Below are 25,589 nucleotides of genomic sequence, written 5' to 3' on the forward strand. Positions count from 1 at the left end.
ATAAACTGCCTGCTGTCATGCAATATTAATGAAGATTTTGACATTATAAAAATTTCAACGTGAATTATGTTAATCAATTTTCAATTAAAGTCTGGAACATTTTCTTAACATTTTTTTCAATTCCGTATAATCATCTTCTAAAATATTTTTTATTCAGGCGACAGTTTGGAAATATGAAAAGATTCGTGTCAACCGTTGTAAAATCTCAAACTCAAGTACATTTCGTTTAGCAAGAAGCGCAAACACTAACAATACCAACACTAAAATCAACACCCCTAACCAAGACAACAACATCACCAATGACGTAAACATCAACAAAACCTGTCCAACCACGACAACAGCCGTCCAGGTAACCATCCACGTGGTTCATGACGTCATCGATGACTTTAAAAAAAGTCTGGAGACTTCTCTTCTGTCGTATGACATCATCATCCATGACTTGGAAAAGTTAGTTGAACCTGGATGTGCGTCATGAATGTCAAATGTCTTCAAATTTTAGAGTTTAACATTTTGAACAATTTAATTTCAGTTATGTAATTAAAACGACCAAGTTTACTACAAAATAAACCATTACATATAATTATATATCACTCAAAAAACGATGAAGTTCTTCGCCCCAATAACCATTCATCCATAAAAAGTGTTCAACTTTTAAATTTCAATCTTATACGAAGGACATTTCCTTAAGTAATGATTACGAGCTTAAAAAGTTTAATTTTAAATAATACCTAGATACTTAAATAATAAAACGCAGGCCTTTTGCGTTTAGCTCCGCAATTTGAAGGATAAATTATTTTGTGGAAAATAAATTTGACCCAAAAATTTTAAATTTGTTAACTGTAAATTTTGCTGATCAATCCATACACCTATATCCACATTAAAAATCAACAAACAAAGCATCTTTCTCTAACATATTTTGACATATTTAAAAAAGTAAAAAATGATTAAAAATAATCAAATAATCAACAAAAAATAACTTTTCAACTATTACATTGAACCAACATCACAAGTCAATGAATTAAATTTGATAAAGAGTTGTACTATAGAAGATGATTTATAATTGCAAAAAGTTACCTAAGAAGATGCAATGTCAGATGCTCATGTCATAAATTTTTCAATACCAAATGTTACTTTTTCTCATTTTGTAAGATTTTTAGGACATTTTTTCAAGTTATTACGTAAACAGAATGAATGAAAGTCAGAAAATATTTTTACAAAACTTGATGTAACGTATTATAAATTTACATTTTACGGAATTACGTAATGGAAATGGATGGAATTTTTAGTTACAGCACATCAAAAAATTCGTACGGATTATGAACCGTCATCTCACATTAATAAACTGTCAAACTTAAAAAAATTAAACCTAAAAAAATGATTAGTCACAAAAGTACTAAATAATCAGGCACACAAACACTCGTACGTGTGATCGAGCTGTGTGCTGTGCAGGTGTGTGTAGGTTGGGAGAATGTAACTTACACAGTGCAATTAAAACACCAAAAGTTCTTACCTAATGCTCACATTGACAACAGATTAATAACTGAAGAAAGAAATGAAAACGAGAGAGTGAAGAAGATGAAACATCAAAAGCTTTCATCGAGACGACGGAAAAATAGATTTCGAAAGAGAGAGGATAGTTTGAACGATGGTCCGGTCAACAACGTCAATGTTGAAAACGGTGTTAGTGGCAGAAACGGTAGTGGTAATGATACCGGTGGTGGTAATGATGATGATGATGTCACAGAAGAATTAATAAATCGTTTGCTGGGTTTCTACCCAACTTGGCCCGAGGTTTCGCTTTTTTTCTACGAATTTTATTGAGTCATTTGTTGTGACGATTGTTTGTTTTGGTTATAATAATATTTTGTGGATGGTGGATTTTTTAACTTTGTTTATATTATTTTACAGCTCCTTGTTAATTTTTACGTTATTTCACTGTTTTAATTCATGTTGTTGCTGTTGCTATTTTTAATACAAAACAACTAATTTGTTTAGATTTTTGTAGCTGGAATTTGAAGAGTTCGTAAGCCATTTTTCTACCCTGGTACATTTTTTGTATCTGTTGGAGCAGTTGAAATTGAAATGGAAATTGAAATGAAAATGTGATCTGTTTATTTAGCAAGCTTTAAATTGTCAACCAGATTTTAGAATGCCTTGATAGTTTCGTTGATGCTAGTGAATATCTTACTCTCGGAAAATGTTTTTTGTTACTATCACAATTTTTAAATTAGGAAGTTTTTAAATTCAAATATTTTTTCAAGGTTGTTAGTATTAACACAAGAATAACTTTTAATAATAATTTGACATAAATTTAGGAATTTTCTTCTAAGATTTTTTCTTTTTTATATTTTTATGATTTGATTTATTACACTTGCAAAAAAGTTGAAATATTCGGGTAGGTTTTAAATCAACCACATTACTCTCAATATCCTGATCAATTATTTTTTCTCTTATTTTCCTCAAACCAAGATTGAAGGTTGGTTGTTAGAGGTGGCACAAAGTTTTTCATCTTTTGTCAAGTTGGAATCGATAGGGAAAACATTTGAAGGAAGAGACTTGTACGTGCTCAAGGTTGGTTCTCTTTCTATCGTTATATTTGTTTGTCTGCTGTCTGTTTGTATGTCTGTTTGTTTGTTTGTCTGTTAATGTTTTTATCTATCGGTTGTCTGTCTAAATGTTGTCTGTCTGAATGTTTGTATGCAGACAAGATTTTGGTTTGTCTGTCCTCTATTACATCTTGTCTATGTTGACAGTTGGTTCTATCCGTCTGATTGTTTTTCTTTAATTTTGCAAGTTTTCTGTTTGTTAAAAATAGATTCTTTTAATTTGTTTGTTCACTTATAATCAAATAAATCGTGCATGACTTGCTGAGTATGTGCAGGTTCGGTTTTATGGTTGAGGCATGTCTAATTTGTACATGGTAAAAATTGAGCTGTTTTTATAATTTTATTACTGGCTTTTATAATTTGGCTTCTTTGCGTCAAACTTGGCTGACATGCATGCTTTATTCCCTTTTATGGCATAATGATTGATCTTTGTAGAAAAATGCAAATTAAATATTTCTAACTTGAAGCATATCTTTTACATATTGTTGTTAACTTGGATATGCTTCAAATGATTTGTTTTAATGTTAGATTTAAAAATTGGGCAAAAGCAAAAACGTTGCTCAATCATTGGCAAAGTACTTGCGTAGGCACCTCCGTAGCAACATCAAAATGAATAAAAATTACATTATAAATGTCATCAAAATCACAGTTTGAAAATTGGGAAGGCAACGGTTCGGAATCCGGATTCGGGTCCAAATTTCGGGATCCGGTGAGATTCGGATTCGTCAAACCCATCCCTAGAGAATCAGTAATGAAATCTTGATTATCAAATAAAATGGAGGTGAAAAAATAATTAAAAATTTTTAACTATAAAGTGAAAAGAGAAATTTTATAAACTTTTTTGAATCACTGTTAACTTTTCTCAGCACCTTTCTTAGCAACTACACATTAATAATAATTACGCGATAAAACGGCCCCGGGTTTAATCATATAGAACTAAATTGTCAATTGTTATCTGTGTTCTAAGTTACGGTGAAACTTTGACTTTAAAAATATATAATCGTAGGCACGTACCTATGCAGCTTCTATACGGATTCGTACAAATCAATCGTTTGGATTTGGATCCAGATATCAAGAATCTCGATTACTTAGTTTCGTCCCATTCCTAATATAAAACCAGCTTGAAATCACAAAACTGGCAACCAACATACCAGCAACATCAAAACATCACAACAGCCTCGAAAATTTAACGCAATTTATTTTGCAAAAATTTTGAGCGCAAGCGATTTATTTTCATTAATTTGAAGTGCTTCAGGAAACAGATAAAAGCCCGTCTTGCTCGTGTTTCAGGAAATTCGCAATGTATTATTAGCATGGAAATTCATTGATGTTCATTCTTTTTAACTTCTCCGTTTGGCACGAACAGTTTTCATTTGCATCTGCTGATCGCAGTAGCAGTAGGAATGGTGTTGACTTGATTGCGTTTTTAAGTTAGTATTTATTAAAGAAAGATTATTTTGAAAACTTCAATAGTAACGTCAACAACAAAAATACGACTGTTTGTTAAATGTAACTGCTTCAGTCCTTCCATAGCAATAACATTCAGGGAATTTAAAAATAAAAATATTTTGGGAAAAGAAAAAAAAATTCGCCAACAATCAAAACTTTTTCGCAACCTCCATGAAAATTTATTTGTGTCTCGGAGATCGTCAACGGCAATGCTGATGATGGGAATGATGAAAAACATCATCATCCAACGTGCAGAAGAAATTTCAATTCAAATAAAGAGAATTTTAATTTTTTCAAAACTTTCTTTACGGCAGAATCACATTTTTGTCTCTGTGGAAATTACATCAAATTCATAAATAACTCCCATTAAACATTTTATTTTAAATCCACACTTTTTATATTTATTAAATTTTTTGAAATTGCTTCTCTAATTTATGCTTCATATTTTTGGTTAGCTCCATAAAAAAGTCTTCTCTTTCGACGAACTTTTTAGGCAAAAAAATTCATACGTTATAAATTTGTTTTCAAGAAATGCTTTCTTCAGTTTAATTTAATTTTATTGTTCAACTTGTTTAAATGTAAAAAAATTACAAAGTTCAAAAATTATAAATAGTTCTAGCAATAAAAATACCAAATTCAAAATAATGAAATGTATTTGCATTCATACAGTCTCTCAGACGGATTTGAAAATATAAATTGTATTCTTATTCCGAAAGTGAATTTTTTATTTGCATTTGAAATTGAATTTTTCAATCACTTGTCTAAAGCACTCAGAAGTAGCAAAATGATCAGTAGTTAGAGATTTATGGACAAGTTTCAAAGAAATAAAAATTTTGTTGCTTGCAATGAAGTAGAGTGTTCACTGTTCAGCAAGTCATTTATTGAAGAGGTAAGTGCTGATGTCCATGAAGAAGTTAATCGAACTTTGATGTGATGGCTATCGTAATGTTGATGATGATGAAGATGATGATAAGGATGATGATATTGTTGTTGTTGATTATGATGATGATGAGGAAGAGGAGGAGTAATTTACCCTCAACGCCAACAATATTAATAAAAATAATTGCTTTCAAAACAATGATAACAATAATAATGATGATATTGGGTATAATTAAAATGATGATAAAGACACCATTGATGATAATGTGCACAAAAGAAGATACTTTATATAATATTAATGACAGGAGAGCGAGTTATAGCACAATTCTTAATGGCTGTCAATTAATTTGATTCATTAGGAATTCGCAACAGCTTTTATTGTTGCGTTATTTTTACTGCGTATATTATTTACTATCGTATGTATAATGTAATGATTGTTGGTGCTCTTATTAATGTTGGTGATAAGTTTACCTTTTTCAGTTTTTATAAATGTCTTGTTATTGTTGTTAATTCATCTATTATCGCTGATGACTTCCCAACTACATTCTTCTCCAAGGAAAATAAATTAATTTTTTCTTTCATTTTTGTAATTAGTAGTTATTATTTTTTGTTATGAACTATGGAGGTTTTATTAAAAATAGTTTATGCAGTAATTGCTAGCTTTGAAGGTGTAGTTTGTAAAAAAATCGAGTGATTTTTCTATTTTCTTTTGTCTTGTCGAAAAAATTTTTTGAAATTGTCAAGTTGAAAAACATCTCTTTTAATCAGCATTATCACATTAGCCAATTGGGTCAAATTAGCCATCGTCTTTAGCACCTTCATCACATTCAAAATGTTCAACATAGCACGTACAATCATCATCATAATCCTCACCATCATCTCTATCATATTAATCACCGTTAAGACATCATCTTCATCACCGTTGCAACATCATTCTCATCATCATCATTACAATCTCATCACTACCATACAAAAAATAACAGCCATTCCACTATTATCGTTTATTGCACGTTTGAACAAGATCAGAGGCATTAAATCGTAATTCAGTCCTCATCATCAAGCCACCCTTTTCTCCCCACCCACAGATAAGACCACCCACGTTGAAATTTAATGAAACAGAAAATATGAACATCGTGAATGAAAACAAAAACGGCAACTACAACAGTTACAGCACCGCCAACAACGATCAAATTAACAACGTGACATCAATTAACACTTTTACTAAAAACTCAACAAACAACAACAACACCAACAACAACAACAGCATCAACATAATCGACGCTATCAACAACAACATTTCCATAATCACCTTCACCAACAATTCAACATTAAACAATGTTGACTATGATAAGAACAGTAACAACAACAACAAAACCACTACTAACCAAAACATCAGCAACACCAATAGCAACGTCAACACCAATGTAGACAACAACAACACCAACAACCCCAGCAGCGGAAACAGCAGCCTCTATAGAAACACAACCTGCATAACAACGTTATATACGGAGGTTGACGTTGAACGACCAGTGATGTGGCTGGATGGTGGGGTGCATGCCAGGGAGTGGATATCCGTTTCATCTGTTCTCTATATCGTTGCCCAGGTTTGTTGTTGTTGTTGTTGTTGTTGTTGTTGTTGTTGAGGTACGCTGTACTGGTCTCAGTGCTGTCGTTGTTCATTTGCTCATGTCCATCACGTTATTTTTTTATATTTTTTCGTTTAAATTTTTGTTTGTATTTTTTCTGCTGTCAATTTATGAAAAATTACTCTTTTGCGATAAATATTCAAATTAAAATGACAGGACGTTTTTTAATAGAACTGACAAGATGTGTTATATCGAAGATGATAAATCGAAGAGGGAATGTATTTTTTTGCCTGGTGTTTAAATGTTGCCTTTGAGATAAATAAATACCCGTGCATTATTAATGATTGCAATATATTAAACAACACAAAATCAAAAATATAAAATTTCACACAACACGGATGATGAGACGGTTAATTAAAATTTATTACTATCATTTTTTACTAGTTCATTCTAAAACTAGTACGTGTGTGCGGTGTGTGTGAGTGTGTGTGCGTGTGTGCGTGCGTGTGTGTGTGCGTGCGTGTGTGTGTGTTTTGCTTGGTTGATGCTCGTAAATTCTTATCGAATATGACAATGGATGTTGACATGACTGTAGCTGTTGTATTAATTTCTTGAGCACGTGCATGACTTGTTGTGCATGTTCGTTTGTATGGCTGAGGGCATGTCTAATGTGTACATTGTATAAATTGAGCTGTTTTTATAACTTTACGACAAACAACGACAATCCCTTTAATTGAGGCAATCCGACTGAAAGCTCTGACCCTCATGTTTGGACAAGTCAGCGATGATAAATACAAATAGCAGTTGAGTTGCATTGAAACAAAATCAAACTGACATCAACATTCAAAGACGGTGACAAAAATAGTGACAAAACCAACAACAACATTACATCAATTAATTTTATAATTATTAGAAAAATCTCAAAAAATAAAAAAAATAATAATTATAAAAATTAAATAATAAAAAAAATTATTTAGAAACAGATAGTAACAATAACAACAAAAAAGGAATTAAAAACAGCTCCAAAAAATGTTTGAGTTTTAAAATGAAAACAATAAAACTAATTAAATAAATCATGACGAATGCATCTTTAGTTCCTTTGCTCGTTTCATCCATCCATCATTCTGTCATTTTTTATCATCCTTTTACACAAAAGTATTTCCGGAGTTATTTTCATTCTACTGGTAATTCTAATTACGTCTGTTTGACCTTCGCCACTTTCACTGCCACAATCTGCTGCTGCCGCTACTGCTGCTACTGCTACTGCTTCTGCTGCTGCTACTGCTGATACTCACCACCGCTCTTCGTGGAGTCTGGAAATAATTTACAACAGAGTGCAGTGGTTCCAAAAATGAAAAAAAATTCTGTAGTTATTTCAAGTGATCTTATTTATTGGCGTTAATAAAAGTAGCTTGTTAACAAGAATGAGTTCCATTACTCTTGTAGAAAGGTTCACATTTCAAAACAGTGATTTAGAAATTAGTTTCTACTTATTAATTCGATGAATTATTTTACGATCTGAGTATTTGATGACGACATTTTACAAATCGCATAATTTATTTTACATCATGTGTTTAACTTTCCAGATTGTGTTTTGTAGATTTTTATCACAATGTGCTGAATTCAAAGCAAGTGAGCAATCGTTTCATATCATGTCAATCATTTCTAAATTAGTGCAAGCAAAATGTCTGAACATTCAGAAATATCTGAACATGAAAAACTTCAAAGCACACAAAACATTTAAGCACACTCGAATACTTACTTGAAGATGAAGAAATGTTTGAACAAGCAAATGCATTATCATATCCAATGAAGACACTGTTTATCAATGAACGGTTGTATGCTTGGATGAGTGGAAAGATGAATCACTTGTTATTGCCACATGTCTACGTGGCCATAACATGTAACCAGAACAGGTCTATGTTCACTGATAAATGAAAAATGCAAACATTCGTGCCAAAATTGAACAATATTGTGTTTACAATTGAATTTCTTTGAATACAACTTTTATAAATTAAAAATGACCTAGGATGCTTGGTTCGTTCACAATTATGTTTTTATATTAATTTCAATTTTGAACTCTTAAAGCAAACTTGTCACTTCTGATAAATAATTTGACTCTCTCATAATTTGAAAAAACAAAAAGTCGAAGCAAATTTTTCATTCTTTACAAGGCAGATGATCTGTCAAACTCAGAGCTGCTTACATTTTAATCATTCTGCGCTTGCAATTATACTGTCGTGCCGCAAAGACTGTACTTTCCACACCGCACGACTCACATAAACATTATGTTTGCACGCACAGGCACCGCATCGTACGAGTTTCGGACAGACAGTATGTCTGTAATCGCTTAATAGCAGCGGGAGACATGGCACTTTGCTGACTGAGCTTGCTCGGTTGCCCACTGGCTAGTGGTTAGTTCAAATACTGAGTTTCATTTATAAGAGTTTAGTTATTTAAATGAGTGAGTGAGTATCGACATGATAGTTAACAATATCGTAATATCATAAACATTTAATTAAACAAATCATTAATTGAATGTATGTTACCCCGGTCTGCAACAATCTCCCTCCCTGAATATATTTGATTAAACAGACCAATTTTTAAGTTCATGTAACAAATTGCAGGCTTACAGCAATGCTTATCTCATCTTATTAATGAAAATTTTTTCAACCATGTAAACAAAACTTTTACATTTTTGTTCAATTTATCAAAAATGGTATTGTTATTACTGTTGCTTTTGTTATTAATGTTATTATTATTATTATTAATCACTCTATTAGCATTTCCCAAAAGAATTATTACCTATTTTTTTTTAATTTATTTTCAGTCGTTCAGACGTGCATTTGTACGGTTGCTAAATAATCTTGAATACAATTTCAGTTCCTCTGCAAGCGCTCTACTTTGATGAACGAAGCTTGCTTTTGCGTTTCATGTTCACAAGAATATTTCGTTGATTGTTTATCGTGAGAAAACATTCATTCACTTGGATATGGGGCACGTGGAAAAAGTTTTATTGAATTTCGAAACGTTTCACCAATTCTTGTCCAATTTTGCAATCTTTATAAACAAAAGTAAGCAAGCAAGCACCGAAACATATCTTGTTATTCTTGTTAATTTAATATTATTTACAAGATGTTAAAAATATAATTTATATTAATAAAATTAATTAATTACTTTTTAATTAAATTAAATGCAGTTTTAGCTTGCTTGCACGATATATTAAAAACAGTCGAAATGAAAGGGTATTGCCTTTAAATTGAACGTAAACAACTTTTACATAAATCTTGCTTCGTTTCTTGGCTATAAGTGTGTTTTTTCTGTCCGTTTGCCCATTCATTCATTCACTCACTCATTCATTCACTCACTCATTCATTCACTCACTCATTCATTCATTCACTCACTCATTCATTCATTCATTCATTCATTCATTCATTCACTCACTCATTCATTCACTCACTCATTCATTCACTCACTTATTCATTCATTCATTCACATATCCATTCGCTCGCCTATTCATTCATTAATTCAACTATTTTTTTTAATTTAGAATGACATTTTCAAAAATTATTTTATATAAAAAAAATTTACAAAAATAAAATCCCTCAAAAAACGTGTTTCAAAGGCTTCGATGTATAGATGAAAAATAATCAAAAGTCCTTTAAATTTGAAAAATAAATGGCGTAAAGATGGCCTATTCATTGCGCTAATACGCCGTAGAATTACCAAAGAAATCGATCGACCAAGGCAATTCGTTATATTTACATTTTATAAACCCCACTTTGTTAGACACCGAGCTATCTTGTTAACATTAAAAATCTTCATGCAAACGTGCATCTGTAATATCATTTGAACACAACTCTGCAAACATTTTCTGACATCCGCGAGCGAGCGAGGGAAACTTTTCTTTCACATCATTTCCTGGGATTTGTCGTTGAAACTGAAATATGATACCTTATACCTTTCGTTTTCGTTATTGTATGCTTGGTAATTTCAAAAGTTTTATGGGTGATTAATTAAATTTTATAATTTAATTTTCTAGCAATTAACATCGGTGAAAGCATTTTGTAATCACCAGTGAGAAGTTTTTGTTTTTTATACATTCTTTTAACATGCTTATAATCACTTTCATTAAATTTTTTTCTTTAGTTTATAAGATTAAAAAACGTTAATAAGAAAACAAAGTCGGCATCTTTCATTGTCATCAACATCTACTCTGTTTCGTGTCAAACTTATCTGGAAGACAATTTGCGCGAACAAAGTCTGACATCATCATATTCTCCGTCATCATCACGTCGTCATCATCATCATATTATCACATCTCCGTCATCATCACGTCACCGTCATCATATTATCACATCTTCGTCATCATCACGTCATTATCAACCTCCTTGTTCATTTATATTTCATGCACAGCTTTAAATTTTTAGTGATCACAATATTTGTTGGTGTACTTTTTGTACTGTATTAGTTTTTAATGTACCGGTTGACACTATTTATTTTCCTGCTTATTTAAGCTTAAGTTTTTATAAATATAAACTTTTAAATGTCATACAACGTGATAATCAACTGTAATTTAACTGCGTGTCAGTTTGGGCTAAAATCACACCTGAATCCATTTAGTTTTAATTTTTTTTTATAAACATATTGTATTTTTTTCGTAGCAACCTAAGGGAATGTATGTATCAATTATGATGATATAATTAAACCAATGACAAATATGAACATACACGCTTACGCAAGAGGTGACAATTCAGCAGCACATAACTATCATTAGAGATCGACTTTTTACCTTAGTAGGTGAAATAGTGTTAGAAAATTTAATAGCTTATTAAAATGATCTGAGCTTAATTTTTATATATTTTTTTTTCATTACAAACACACTCGCACACACACGCACGCACACGCGTACAAACTTGCCAATCAAGGTGATGCAAATATCTTTCAAATAATTATCTTATGTACATAAGCAGATGTTATATAAAAAACACGTTCATATCGATTTGATTAATTGTAAATTCTTATTCATCTAATCAGGTTACAGTTATTTTTATTTAAAAGTGAATAAGGAATAATTTTTTTTAATTAATTTTATTAAATAAATTAAAAGTTTTAACTGTCATAAATCGAATTTGTTTTGATCTGGCATAAAACAGTACAAAAAATAAGGTGCATGTTGGAGAAAAAAGATTGACTGAAACTTATTTATTCCAAAAGCAAGAAAATAATGTTATTTTAGTGTTTCTGTACAACTTACGTAACCAACGTAAAAACAAGCATTCCTCCAAAAATCGTTAAATTATTCATCATATCATGGTTGAAGATTTTTTACGTAGAATACCCAAGTTCTTGCCATGATTTTTTATTTTGCTGGTTAAAAGATCAAGGTTAAAGGTCAATTAAACTTTTGTCATATTTGAACTGGGTCACAGCAGGCACTGCCAAAGATTTGTAAATTTAATAATTTGTAAATTGAAGTCTGTAAGTTTTATATAAAATAATTTTAAAAATTGTTTTTCTATAATGGCTATAATAATGGACAAATAATAAAACGACATTTGGCACTGTTCCATTTTGTTGTTGTTGCTATAAACTCGTGTAATAACTTATTTGTCGTTACGTTTTTGGACATAATTTGAAAAAAATTTTTGACACCATATGTTCACAAGCACACACACACACACGCACTCACACACATTTAGAAAGTAATGAAATGAACAGACGTTGAATGGGGAATTCAATTCAATTATGCAAATGAAAAGAGTAAATTCAGTAAGTAGAAAATTTCAACTATAAATTCCTTGTTAAAAACTTCAAGAAATAAATTAAAAATATTTCCTTCAATAAATAAATTTATTTAACTACAACACACTACTCTTTCTTTTAAACAGACAAATTGTTATAATTTTGGCGTTTTTTGAATGTTTTTGGTCTCAAATTAGTTTAAAACCTCAAATGATGAAATAAATTAAAAACTAACTAACACGTGGAATTACTAATTATCATAACTGATGTTGAAGAAATGATTTAAAGAGCAACGTGAATGTGATGTAAATATTTGGATGTAAGATAATAACCCTCATAGTTTGAATTTTTATACGTCAGAAATAGTTAGGAACAGTCAATTTTAAGAACATTTTAGTAATTAATGATTTTTTTTCGATATTTGTCCATTATTGAATTCACTTGAGTTTGTTATTTGAAGAAGTCAAATGCGCAGATTAATACAGCTTAACAGAGAATTAAACGTTTTATTTATTCAAACTACACAAAAATTGTTATGGTTTTATTTTAAAAATTTAGAAAAAAATAAACTTAAGATCATTCACCTAGTACTCCTTATTAAAAGCAGGAAATAAATCTTTACGGTAAGAAATTGTTTTAATCTTACTTTTCAATTAATTCTTTTAAAAAATAATTTTTATTTTTAAAAATAGTAACCCAGAAGATTTCTTTCTCATACATTGCGTAAATACATACAAATATACAACTTTGTATATTTTATTACATTTCATAACGAAGTTTCATATACTTCATTTTGTATACACACCTATATATATATATATATATATATATAATCAGTGGCGAATCAAGGAGACTAATCCCCGATCGTTCTGATCAGTTCAGTTTCAACAATTTATTTTATTTGATAAAAATTTTCAAGTTTATTTTTTAAAGTTATTTATAGAACACATAAAAGATGGCGTTAAAAAAAATTGACAATGCATCAGTCAGAGATTGAAATTATTTTTCCTATTCTAAATGAGATGGAGTTTATTAAGTTTTATTCAATTAAATTGCAAATTTTTTAAAGCAGCACCTAAAATAGATCTTGTGTGTCATTTGGCTAATATATATGCTTTCAAGGATACTGATAACATTATAAAACATACAGTCACTGATACAGCATGCATTCAAGCTCAAATATTTTATTTGTTTATTGAAATTAAACACAAAAAATCAAAATCAAAATAATTTGAATAATATATATATGTAACATTATTCGAACACCAATCATGTTAAAACAATATAATAAAGAGTTTGGACGCAACACACTAAAAAAGATAGGTATTAAATACTAATTTTTCTGAAATATTTAGACAATAATGTAACTCTAAAACATCTAAATGATATGACAACTATTATAAACACATGCAACATAATCATGAATTACATTCATTCTTAAGAAGAAATTAATAACTGGCTACTACAATGCTAACAAACTGTTTAAATGGAAAATTAAAAAAGTCTCATTCAATTCGGATTTCAAATACGTTTCTCTTAATTTATAACACTAATGACACCATAATTATACTAAATTAAAAAACGTTTTTACGAGCAATTGTAAGAAATTTTATTATTTTTAACAGTCTTTTCATTACTTATGACTTTTTTAACATTTTGTTTGCTTCATAAATTTATTTTCATGGACCTATGAATTATTTTTCAACAAACATGAACATGGCTGACGTTTTATATGTAAACATTCAAAATTTTTATGATGATTTTATTAATGATTTTGTCATAGATGGTGTAATTTAAAAAAATCCATTTTATCAATGAAAAAATATTTTTAGAAAGCAATGGCCGATTTCGTTTTTCAGGTTAACACCGTGACATTTATTTTCAACATTAGTTCCATAATGTAAATAAGATTATCAAGAAAATATGAAACTATTTTATTCGTAATTTAAATAATAATTAATAATTCAATACTAATCTTCATAGCCAGTTAAGATTGTACGTTTTTAAAGTAAGAAGGTTGAGGTTTAATTTTTAAAAATAAAATAATGAAATAATGTCATAAAATGTTGTTGCTTAACATAAGAAGATCTTTAGTTTAACAATCTTATTCATCCGGTAGCCAAATGTTTAAAGGTCAAAAGTTAATAATTCCATTAGGTGAATACTACAACTATAAACTACAGGATGAAAAGTCTCCATCATTTGTGTGACCATCCATCCAACAATTTCAAATGCTAGGATAGAGAATTAATGACGCAGCTTATTAAAAATCTTATTAACCCAATTAGTGATGTGTAGAAAATAATTGAGTTAATCTGTGAAACAAATTTTTGTACAATGAGTACTGTACAACAGTTGCACGTGTCGGTTAATAATTCATTCTATGTAATTAATTTACAATACTAAAGATTTATAGTCAGTGGTGGATTTATAGATATTTGACACTTTTACGCAATAAGATTGACAAAAATGTGGAAGTTTTTGGTCCCCAGCAAATTTAAAATTTTGGCACCCTGTCATCGTTGTCTAGATTCGCTCCTGTTCATAGCACTGTTATTTTTATAATTAGAATGTGTGCGTTGTCAGTGTTGCTTCACGTGTTTTACATGCATTGTGTGTGTGCGTGCGTGTGTGTGTGTGTGTGTGTGTGTGTAGTTTTGTTTTTATCTTTGAGAATTATTTGAGAAAAACTAATAACAATAGATAAAACTAACTTAAAACCTATTTTTAATAGTTAATTTAACTCTTGTCAGATTTTTCGACTGAGATCGGCGTTATTATCTGAGCAGCCAGTCTAAATATTAATATTTAATTTCAATCTTGACAAAACTGATTAATTTCAACTGTATCTTCATCATTTGATATCTAAATAATCCATCAATGAATATGAGGTAAATTGAATGATGAGGTTATTACAATGTGAAAACAGCGGCCATGATGTATGAAAAATTTATTACGTCAAAAGTACTTTTCAAGTTGATTAACAACATTTCAAATATAATCACGCTGATGAGAAAAAATATCACCACCATCATTGCAGGGATATATGATAATCACCAAGAACTAAGTAGAATATATCAAGCGGAAAATTGTCGAATAAAAAGAAGAAACGCAGACAGACATGTAAGCTTCTTAGCTATTGCATCGTGCATTCAAATAATCTCCAACATTTTTGTGTCTCGCAGATGTTTACTTGCAGTGTTTGTGTACTTCTAACAAGAAATTCATTTACTGGCTGGTCAAATTTCTTTTCCATGTTTGTTTATATATACGCATCATTATATAAATGTCTACAAAAGTTATAAATAACAAGTTGTAACAAATTTTTAGTAACTAACAAAGTCGTGGATGAATATTGTTTGATTTGAATAGGTATCGGTATTTGTTAAATTGAATATCAATTACTGATTCGTGTGCATGAAATTCCAAAAGTACGGTGAATTTTATATGAAGCAATGCAGAATAAATCTGAATGGTAAGTTTTTGATGAAGCTGGTTAGAAACACATCAAACTGTGATGTTATCACTGTGATGTTATCACTGTGATGTCAACATTGTCGATGGCTTGAAACTAGTCTCAAAATGATATGAGCATACTTTTAACGACGCTAATGATGATGCTGATGTGAAAAATTGACAGATGTTAGAGTAATTATTTTTGCTGCTAATGTCTGTTACTGTAAATGGTGCAGATGATGTGTGATTATGCAAATGCAAGCAATCTACAGTGCTTTGTCGATGATCAACACATATCAGATCTTAATGATGAATTATGATGGATCAACGGTAGTTAAATTTTTTAAATATACTATTTTAAAAAAATTAAAAAACATTAGCAGATAATTAAAACGATATTAATTATGCTAATAAACGTAATATTTCAAATTACTTTTAATTAAAAAAAAATTTTTTGCTGAGTTTGGTCTTGAACGAGTGTTGGCTATTTGTTTATTATTGCGTGTGTTAGTATTGCTTGTCTTTGTCTCTGCTGTAATAAAAATAATAATATTCCACTTTTTTGCAATGGTGGAATGAATGGACTAATAAACATGCAAAGTTTTAATTAGATTATCCGATTGCTTTTGTTCAAACGGCTGAAAGCACCTATATTTGTTTTATTCCCTTTTCGCTAATTTGAAAAGGTAATTAACCTGGCATTTATTTCTGGCTATAATTATATTTTAATTGCCTTTAGCCCAACTTTTGGTTGAAGAAAGTAGTTCTTCGAATTATTGAGTTACCTCGTTTATTTTTTGTGCTTATTCACTTTATTAAAAGTTTTAAAGGTATCGATTTTTATTGTTCAAGTTCGGCAGTTGCTTTGGGTTTCTATTTTATAAGGACGCATTTCTAAATAATTTTTAACAAAAAAAAACCATACTAAACACTCCAATAGCTTCAATTACGCCTTTATAGCTATAGAAAACAATTAGATAAAATATTTTTGGCCATACTACAAATTATAATTGTTAAGTGAATTTGAGAAGAAATAAAACTTTGAAAACAAAACTATAAATGAAATAAATACAGGGACGCAAAATTTATAAATTTCGATCATGGGGCGCAAATGTGGGATTTGCCGTTGGCGCATTTTATAGTCCCTAAGCAACAACGCAACTTTATGCCAAATAATTTCGTATGCTAAAAAATTGTAAAATTTATTTGGCTGAAGCCGTTCAGCTAGAGATTGATGTGTAATAATTTAATAAATTACTTAACTATTTTTCTTGTTCAACTTATTTTTTTGAGTTCAGTTATTTTGCTAATTAAATTTTTAGATACTCTTCAAATTTACCGCCTATTTGTAATAGGCGGTAAATTTGAAGAATTTGTTAACGTCATCAGTGGGCGCGTCCATGAGGGATGTCTTTATTTTGAAGCCGTTCTGAATCAGGTGTCATTACCTTTGAAGAAGGCAAGTTTATCTACTCTAGAGGTGGTTCACACGAACGAAGAGTAGGTGTACTTTTGAAGAAAGAAATGTCTAAAAATTTAGAATGTTTCTGGGTAGTGTCAGTTTTGTTAGTCAAAATACACGCACAACCTTCCAACCTAGCTGTTATTCAAGTTTATGCGCCAACGTCTGAAGTGAAGAAGACCTTGATGCTTTTTACAGTGATCTTGATGGTGCTTAAAAACATGTAAATCTGTGACTGTCTTTGTTGAGTTTATGTAATTCCTTACAAGTTATTGAAGATTTTAAGTGTTAGCAGCAGTCACAATAAATTGTTTTTTCAGTAATATTTTTTATTTCCATAAATAATAGCATAAACCACGCACGTTTAATTATTAGATGATACAGTTAACCGTTAGCAATGTACTTATTCCATAATGTCTAAATATAATTTTCAATTTAAAAATTGTACATTGAGAAACCTCTTAACAAGTCTATACAAAAAAACGTATTTATTGGTAATTGTGCAACAGTTTTGCTTTTTCCGAATAGTTACAGTTAACTGTTTTTAACGCTGTTTAACAATTTTTCAATTTGAACTGAATTTCATTTAGATCATCAATTTTCTTTCAGATACTAAACACAACCAACAATTGCATGAAAAACAAAAGTTTGTGCTTTCAAAATATTGCCAACAACAACAACAATAACAACTTTAGCAATAACTTCGGCAACATAAACCGGACAAGCAACAGCAGCAATTTCAATTACAACGACTACAATCTGTTAAACGCGTTCGAGTGGCACATAATGCCTGCTGTCAACGCAGACGGGTACGCTTACACCTTCACCAAAACCTCCGTTAGTTTCCAAAATTCATCAGTTTTGATCTTAGGCTGTTTATTCCACGTGTAAAATTTATTAATAAGTTAAATTTCTCCATAAGAATAATGAATGATTATTTATTTATTTGTTAATAAAAAATTACATTGTTGAATATAATTTTATATTCGTTCACATTAACATTAATTTTGTTTACTTCTTTTATAAATTGAAGATTTTAATTCATGAAATATGCCAATCTTTGAGAAAATAATTATTTTTGGTTATAAAAACTGTGAACGTTATTTGTTGTGTCTGAAACTGCTCTGACGTCACATTAGTCGATATGACGTCACATCGACATTCCTGTCGATTTACTTTCTGTTGAGTTGCCGTCATGAGACGCGCAGCAAATGAAATAACACTGTTTTTAGGTAGGAAGAGTAGAAATAGTATGTTGAAAAACATTGAGAAAGAAAAAAGTTAAAAACAAATGTAAATATTTGAGTACAACTTATTGTGGTTGTAAGTTTTTAGCTAAACAAGACTAAAATTATTATAAAGCGGCCTTTTATTCCATATCATGTTACACTTTCTCCTGACATTTGCGATTTTATTTCACGTAGGCCAGGCTCTGGCGGAAAAATCGAGGCAGGCAGGATGGGTTGAGGTACAGTGCCAAGCACAACATGTGGTGCCAGGGAGCTGACATCAACAGAAATTTCGATTTCATGTGGTCCAATTCCACTCCTCATAGCGGAGGTCAATACCAAACTTTAATTTTTGTTTTTCATTTTTATTAATATTTTCAAAAAATAAACTTTTCATTATTATTGTAACAATATTGATTGGCGGAATAGGTCACCACTGTGTGATGTAGATTCAAAACTGCCAAACAAATATATTCCAGTGAATATATAATATTATGGTTTTAAAAATTCTCGTTCCATTTTCAATGAAAACATACCTCGTGTTTAATATTTTTATGATTGCATGTCAAGTGATTCATAATAAGTACTAGTTCAATTTTTTCTTGTGATCTTCGATATTCTTTTTTAAAATGAGGCACGCTTTGAATGGAGCTTTTGGCAGTATTGAATTTAATTTTGTTGAGTCGGTGCGCTTTTTGGATTCAAATTGGCTCATTTAAACGAGTTTTTAATGGGTTTTTATTATTAAAAAAATAAATTTTTTGAGAATTATGCATGCTGAAAACCGAACGAATTTGAGTTGTTCGAGTGAGTCGCTGATGCTTTCACTAACGTTAGCTTAGCACACGACCGTCCTTTCATCATTTTTAAATAATGTTTTTAAAAAGGTTGATGGTGATAATTGCGGTTATAATGGTGATGATGAATATGTCTATGAAAAGAATGATGATGATAATGTTGTTGATTATGATGATGATTATGAAAAAATTGTTTGGCGATACAGTTAACTATAAAATGTTAGAAAAATCACAAAGAAGCTTTAGTAACATTCCACAACAACAACTGTATCGTTTTAACATTTTTTTTTTGCAATGAATAACTACAAAAAACAATAAAAACATTATTTATTGCACTGCTACCCAAACCAAACCAAAAGTCTGTTCATAATTGCACTTTAAAGATTATGCGCTAGATCAGGGGTGGAAAAACTTTGGCCCACGGGTCGCGAGGTCTTATTCGCCAAAAACATGTCGTCACAAATCTTAAAAAATTCCCCCCCGGGTCGAAAATATTTGCTATTTAAAAACTGCGGCCCTTCAAAGGTAAAATAGTTCTAAATAGTCCTCACAGCAGAAAGTTTGCCCACCCATGCGCTAAAATGAACGTTTGCTGGAGATGAATGTTTTAGCCTAACCTGATAGCCGAATAACCTAAAAAAAAATGCACTTAGCCGCTGTGACAATGTAATTTGTGAAATAAACCATTTTAAATCACTTAACTTAGCATTTAAAAATTTAAAACTTTAAGAGTTGTGATAAGATTGGTTTGAATGTTAGCAAAGATGATGATGATAACGATGATGATGATGAGGAGGAGGAGGAGGATGATGACTAGCACAGTAGTAGTAGCAATAGTAATACAACTAATTGTATTACTAACTAGTTGTAGAAGTAATAGCATGGCAGTACTAACATTGTTTGTTTTAATTTTTTAAATTTTTTCTTTGAAGATAAAAAAAAGATTAAAATATTACAGAAAAAATGTTGAAGAATTATCACGTTGGGCATGCCATCCAAACAAAACAACATTAATCATTTATAATTTTTTTAAGAGTATTACAACAACGTAGCGACAAGGAAGTTTTTAAAGATATTATTCGCTCAACAAAAGTTTCAAGCAAATTCACAATAAAAAAAATCATATGTGATTTTTTAAAAAACTATAACTTATTACATTAAAACATTTTCAAAGTGCAAAACTAAAAAAATAAATTAAAAATTTGTGTTTTTTTTTCGGGAAATTATCAATTGAACATTTTCTGCAAAGCAAATGAATAATAACGCACGTCTTAATCCTGATAAATAAAAAAAATACAACTTGACTGATTACTGCTGCGTTTGAACAGCTGATAAAAAATAAACTCGTCTGGAATTATGCTAAAGGTAATTTATAAAATGATGGAGCTACAAATAAAAACTGCACCGTTGCTTCGTTCTTTTCATCAGTACATAAATTACTGGCTCACACCAGAAGTGCAAGGTTTTCAAGTTTGGGCATAAGATGTGTTGTCATGTGTTGCTGAAGATGTTTAGCACGTGCCATCAGCGAAACATTATTTTCATTATTTATGTAAATGCGATAGTGTGTGTTCATCATTTTTCAGGATTATGATCATATTTAATGAAAAAAATGTCATGGCTTAAGTCTGTAGATTAGAAAATGTTTTCGACCAACTAGTTCCATTCACATTAAAATGTTATTCAGAACAGGATAAAAGAATATTCAAAAAAAATGGTTCATTCAAGTTATAAATGTTATCTACTGGTGATGTAAATATTTATTTTACGAAATATCAATCGATCAATCAACCAACCAATCAATTCATCTACCAACCAATCAATCAATCAATCAACCAATCAATCAACCAATCAATCCACCAACCAACCAATCAATCAACCAATTTATCTATCAATCAACCAACCAATCCATCAACCAACCAATCAATCAATCAATCCTTCAATCAATGTAATTAATAAACATTCGATTTCATGTATGTGACTCATACAGAATCCTCGCTTAATTAATCACCCAATCCATAATAAAACTTTTTAATTTCCAAACTGTTGTTTAATTATTTTTTAAATCTAAAAATAAAACTTTGAAATGACCGACTGTACATAAGTCTTATGAGCTGAAAGTTGCAACAACGATAGATTTTATAATTTTTAATTTTAGTTCTAAACAATTGGAAGTTAAATTTAAAATAAAATGAAATAGTTTTTAATTGTCAAATAAATAACTAAACTACAAATTGTTAATTAACTTGTCGAAAAAACTGGACATTTATAAAATTTTATTCGAAATCAAACAATTATTGAGACAATCTCAAAACAAACTACAAAGCAAAACAATCATTCAACCACTCAACTAGTTGAATTGAAAAATTATTTTTTTTTAACAATTAACAAGTAACAATTTGCGGTTATATTGATTTAAATGTTTGTATTCAATTATTCTAAATAATTAATTGTCCAACCAAACAACCAGTTAACTAATCAACCAATCATTCAACTTTTTAACCAACCAATTAACTAACCAATCTGCTAACCAACCGACCAATCAACTAACAAATAAATTTATTAACTATTCATTCAATCAATCAACTAACCAACCAGATCTAACCTCCATCGACCCTTGCGAAGAAACTTTCAAAGGACCACATGCAGCCAGTGAAAACGAAACAATGGCACTTCAATCCTATTGGTTGAGACATGCTGACGTCATTGGAGGCTATGTGACGTTGCATAGTTTTGGTCAGCAGATAATGAACAGATGGTCATACGCCTTCATCAATGATACTGATTACTACAAAACGGTTTGATTGATTGCTTCCATCTATACATAGATGATTACCCTGTTGCCCCGATACATAATTGTTTTTGTAGCGTTTGTTTTTGTTTCATTATTTTGCTTGTTATTTTACATTTTCATTATTTTTTTTATTTGGTAAATATATTTTTACTGGGATGTATTATTTTATATCAAGTCTTGAGTTATTGTTACTTCTATAGTTATATACATAATTCATGTTAGTGTTGTTATATTTTCATAATATTTTGGTGTTGCATCAATCATTGTTACAAGTTTGTGGAGGTTCTTATTGTTATCTAGTTTTGAGTTGAGTTTCAACAAGTGTTCTAGTGCGATAAATAAATATTGACCAAATTAATTTTCAAGGGTGCTTAATAAAAAATTTTATGGGCGTCTGCTGATTAGCTGGCTTCATTTCAATTGCTGTTTGCTAACATAGAGATTCATTAAACCAGATAGTAAAATTTTTGATTGTTTTTTTAAGTTATTTGATTAAATTTATTTTCAACTTTGCTGAAAATAACAAAATAACAGTTTCGGCGTCTGTCAAATTTTGTTTTTTAAAGTGTAATGAAAATAAAAGCGTGTTAATTGAATTTATTGTTGTTGAAACCTCTGAGAAAATAACCATAACCTTTTATTTTTCTTCAAAATACTGATCAAGAATTTAGTGCGATATTCTAGTTGTTGCTGGTGATTTTGTTGCAATTACACATTAGTTTATATTGTTTTTATTTATTTAGTTTTAGTTAATGTTGTTGTTTCATCTCAGATTGGTTGCGCTTATATGTTAGTTAATGTTGTTGTTGCTTAGACTGGTTGCGGTTATATGCCACTTATTTTTCGCTCATTTTCTATGCGGTAGCGAAAGAAGCGTTTCCTGTTAATTAAAAATTTAATTAAATTTACACGCATGCAAACATTCACAGAGGCCTGCGATAAAGGGAGCTGCGGAAGAAATTAGGATGTTCAACGGAGAGGAGTATGCCTATGGAGCTGTCTCGGAGATATTGTGTGAGTCCTGTTTGAGGTGGCAATGTGGTTATATCAGAGGTGATGATGTTGTGGTGATGATGATGATAATGAGAATGATGATGATGAATATGACAACGACGACGATGATGATGATGAAGATGTTGATTATGGTTATGATGATTATGACGATTGTGATTACGATGATGACACGTTTGCGTCAGGTAATGATGATACGTAGATACGCGAGCTAAATATCATAGCGATAGAGTACTTACAAAAACAACGTTTGAAACAAAAGCGATAAAAATGTTAAATATTTAAAATCAGGTGGACAACAAATTTAGCATATGAAATTCTAATAATTTTTTTGATTTTAATTTCTTTATTTTTTTATTTCTAATAATTACAACGAAAAATATTAAAAGTATCTTAAATTTTAATAATTACAACGTGGAGAAAGATTAAACGTTTAATAGCGTACCATTGACTGCGATGTTGTTACGGTTCTGAATGAGCGGAAGAATATTTTTTTAAATGAAAAACGTTTAAAAAAATTAATATTTGACTCACGTATTGTTTGTTGATTTGATCATGTCCCAGTAAATATGCTTCTCAATCTCTCGTTATTACATTAATAATAGTAGTCATAGTAGCAAAAATATTGTATCAACTGATAGCTGAGACAATCAGAATGAAAATAATAGGCAATCAAATTTTGTTCTGCAAATCTTCTTAACTCATTTCCAATCTATTTTCACTTAAATTCCTTTGATGTTCAATTTGCTATGTCTCAAATTTGAAAACGCAATTCTTTGTCGGAAATATAGAATCAAGGCTGATCAATGATAGATGCGTTTTAAAAATTGGAAAATTAAAAATGATTGAAGTGTTTTCGAAAAAGATATAATGAGACAAATAAAATAATTTTTTTTCAAAACTTATTATAATGGAAATTATTTTAAATAATCAAAATTTTTGAATTAAGTTTTTTCCCAAAAAAAATTACTTTAAAACTTCATTTGAATCATTTTTTCATCGTCATCTTTGATAATAACTTTGCTAATTGAAAAAAAGTGACTGCGTGTACGAGTAGAAGATAATAATCCTCATGAAAGATTTGAAGGTGACTTCACGATGGTGGAGTTGCTAATACAGTGATGAAGAAGAGGATGATGACGATGATGAATATGTTGATAATGAAGAAGAAAAAGATGATGATGATGAAGAAGAAGAAAAAAATGGTGATGATGATGATGATGACGATAAACATGATGATGAAGAAGAAGAAGAAAAAGATGATGATGATGATGATGATGATGATGATAATGATGATGATGATAATGAAAGTGAAAATGATTGACAAGTTTTGAAGATTTGGTTATTGATGGAACATTTCTCATTTGGGCATTCGGCGTGAGTTGAATAATGAGTAAAAAATATATATATATATCAAAAGTCGTCAGCCAAATATGTGCGTGTCTGTATATGTGTGTTTGTGTGTATGTGTGTTTGTGTGTGTGCGTGTGTATGTTAATGTATAAATATAAAAATAAATGTAAATGTATGTTTGTGTTTGTCGTTCGTTTATTCGTTCATTTCTTTCTTGTCTGATTATTATTATCAACTCGTCAACTTCGTTCGTCTTCGGTTGCATCAATCTGTCAGTATTTCATCAGTTGTTAACAAATGTTTTACGTACAGCTCTAATTCCATGTGGAATGGTGTGCCTGCCATTATTCGCCAACAGCCAACCATTAAACTTTTTAGGAAACGATTAAAGAACTTTTTGTTTATCCAGGCCTACGTAAACGTTAAAAGTCATTGTTTATCCAAGCACCCCTGAAGCTATGCATAGGACGCCATATAAATTAATAATAATGATAATTATTATTATTATTATTATTACAAACTCAAAAACTTATAAAAAGGTTATTTTGAAACTTTTGCAAAAAAATTTTAGACATAGGGTTATGTTTTCAGGCTTTCAAAACTATTGAGTTGGATCGTGAACATATTTTTTATAAAAAAGCAGCCCTCTTATAATTTATTTAATGTTCGCAAACAACTTTCAAGAGAACCACTTATCTCATAGTGTGGCTTCAAAAAAGATTAATGAAAATGGTGCAGTATTTGTTGTTCAAGACATCAAGACGCTGATTAGTATTAATTGTTCTAAAATTTAAAAAATTCATTGAAAATAGTTTTTCCTCTATTCTACGAATGATTAAAACGAAGCAACAAAAGGACTAAATTCAATCTTGTCGGTAATTCAGCCGGGTTTTCTTCAATGTCGATCCGGAACGGAAGCAAAAACTTGAAAAATTAGTAGAAAATAAGTACATAAAAACTTCCTGAGTTTTCAGGAATTGCCGATACTCCCGTATCGGTCATATCCAAATATTAAAAATTGGGACATCGAAAAACATTATGAAAGTTATCGGGACCTGGAAATACCTTCCACACAAGGAAAAACTGTTTAAAGATCTATCCGGATATTAAGGAACTTTTGGGAAAGTTTACGTAAAAATCTAATGCTAATGATCAATATTGGCACTAAAAATATAATAACTCATGATGCCGGAATTGGAACACTTACGGGATTGCAGGGTTT

At 30.2% G+C, this 25,589-nt stretch overlaps 1 protein-coding gene across 1 annotated transcript in view; it reads left to right on the forward strand.

Annotated features, from left to right (window-relative positions):
• The first annotated feature begins 270 nt into the window (after positions 1 to 270).
• The window catches only part of HELRODRAFT_110111 (hypothetical protein), a 37,132-nt gene continuing 11,813 nt past the window's right edge, over positions 271 to 25,589 (forward strand). Inside the window, exons 1-9 of the mRNA XM_009015226.1 lie at positions 271 to 447; positions 1,533 to 1,791; positions 2,470 to 2,571; positions 6,446 to 6,545; positions 17,292 to 17,332; positions 17,961 to 18,020; positions 18,608 to 18,743; positions 21,808 to 22,007; positions 22,933 to 23,017. Of these exons, the coding sequence (XP_009013474.1) occupies positions 1,576 to 1,791; positions 2,470 to 2,571; positions 6,446 to 6,545; positions 17,292 to 17,332; positions 17,961 to 18,020; positions 18,608 to 18,743; positions 21,808 to 22,007; positions 22,933 to 23,017 (940 nt within the window). The 5' untranslated portion in view covers positions 271 to 447; positions 1,533 to 1,575. The remainder of the gene's footprint in view (positions 448 to 1,532; positions 1,792 to 2,469; positions 2,572 to 6,445; positions 6,546 to 17,291; positions 17,333 to 17,960; positions 18,021 to 18,607; positions 18,744 to 21,807; positions 22,008 to 22,932; positions 23,018 to 25,589) is intronic.

This window comes from Helobdella robusta (assembly GCF_000326865.2).
Source record: "Helobdella robusta unplaced genomic scaffold HELROscaffold_15, whole genome shotgun sequence".
Lineage (NCBI taxonomy): Eukaryota > Metazoa > Annelida > Clitellata > Rhynchobdellida > Glossiphoniidae > Helobdella > Helobdella robusta.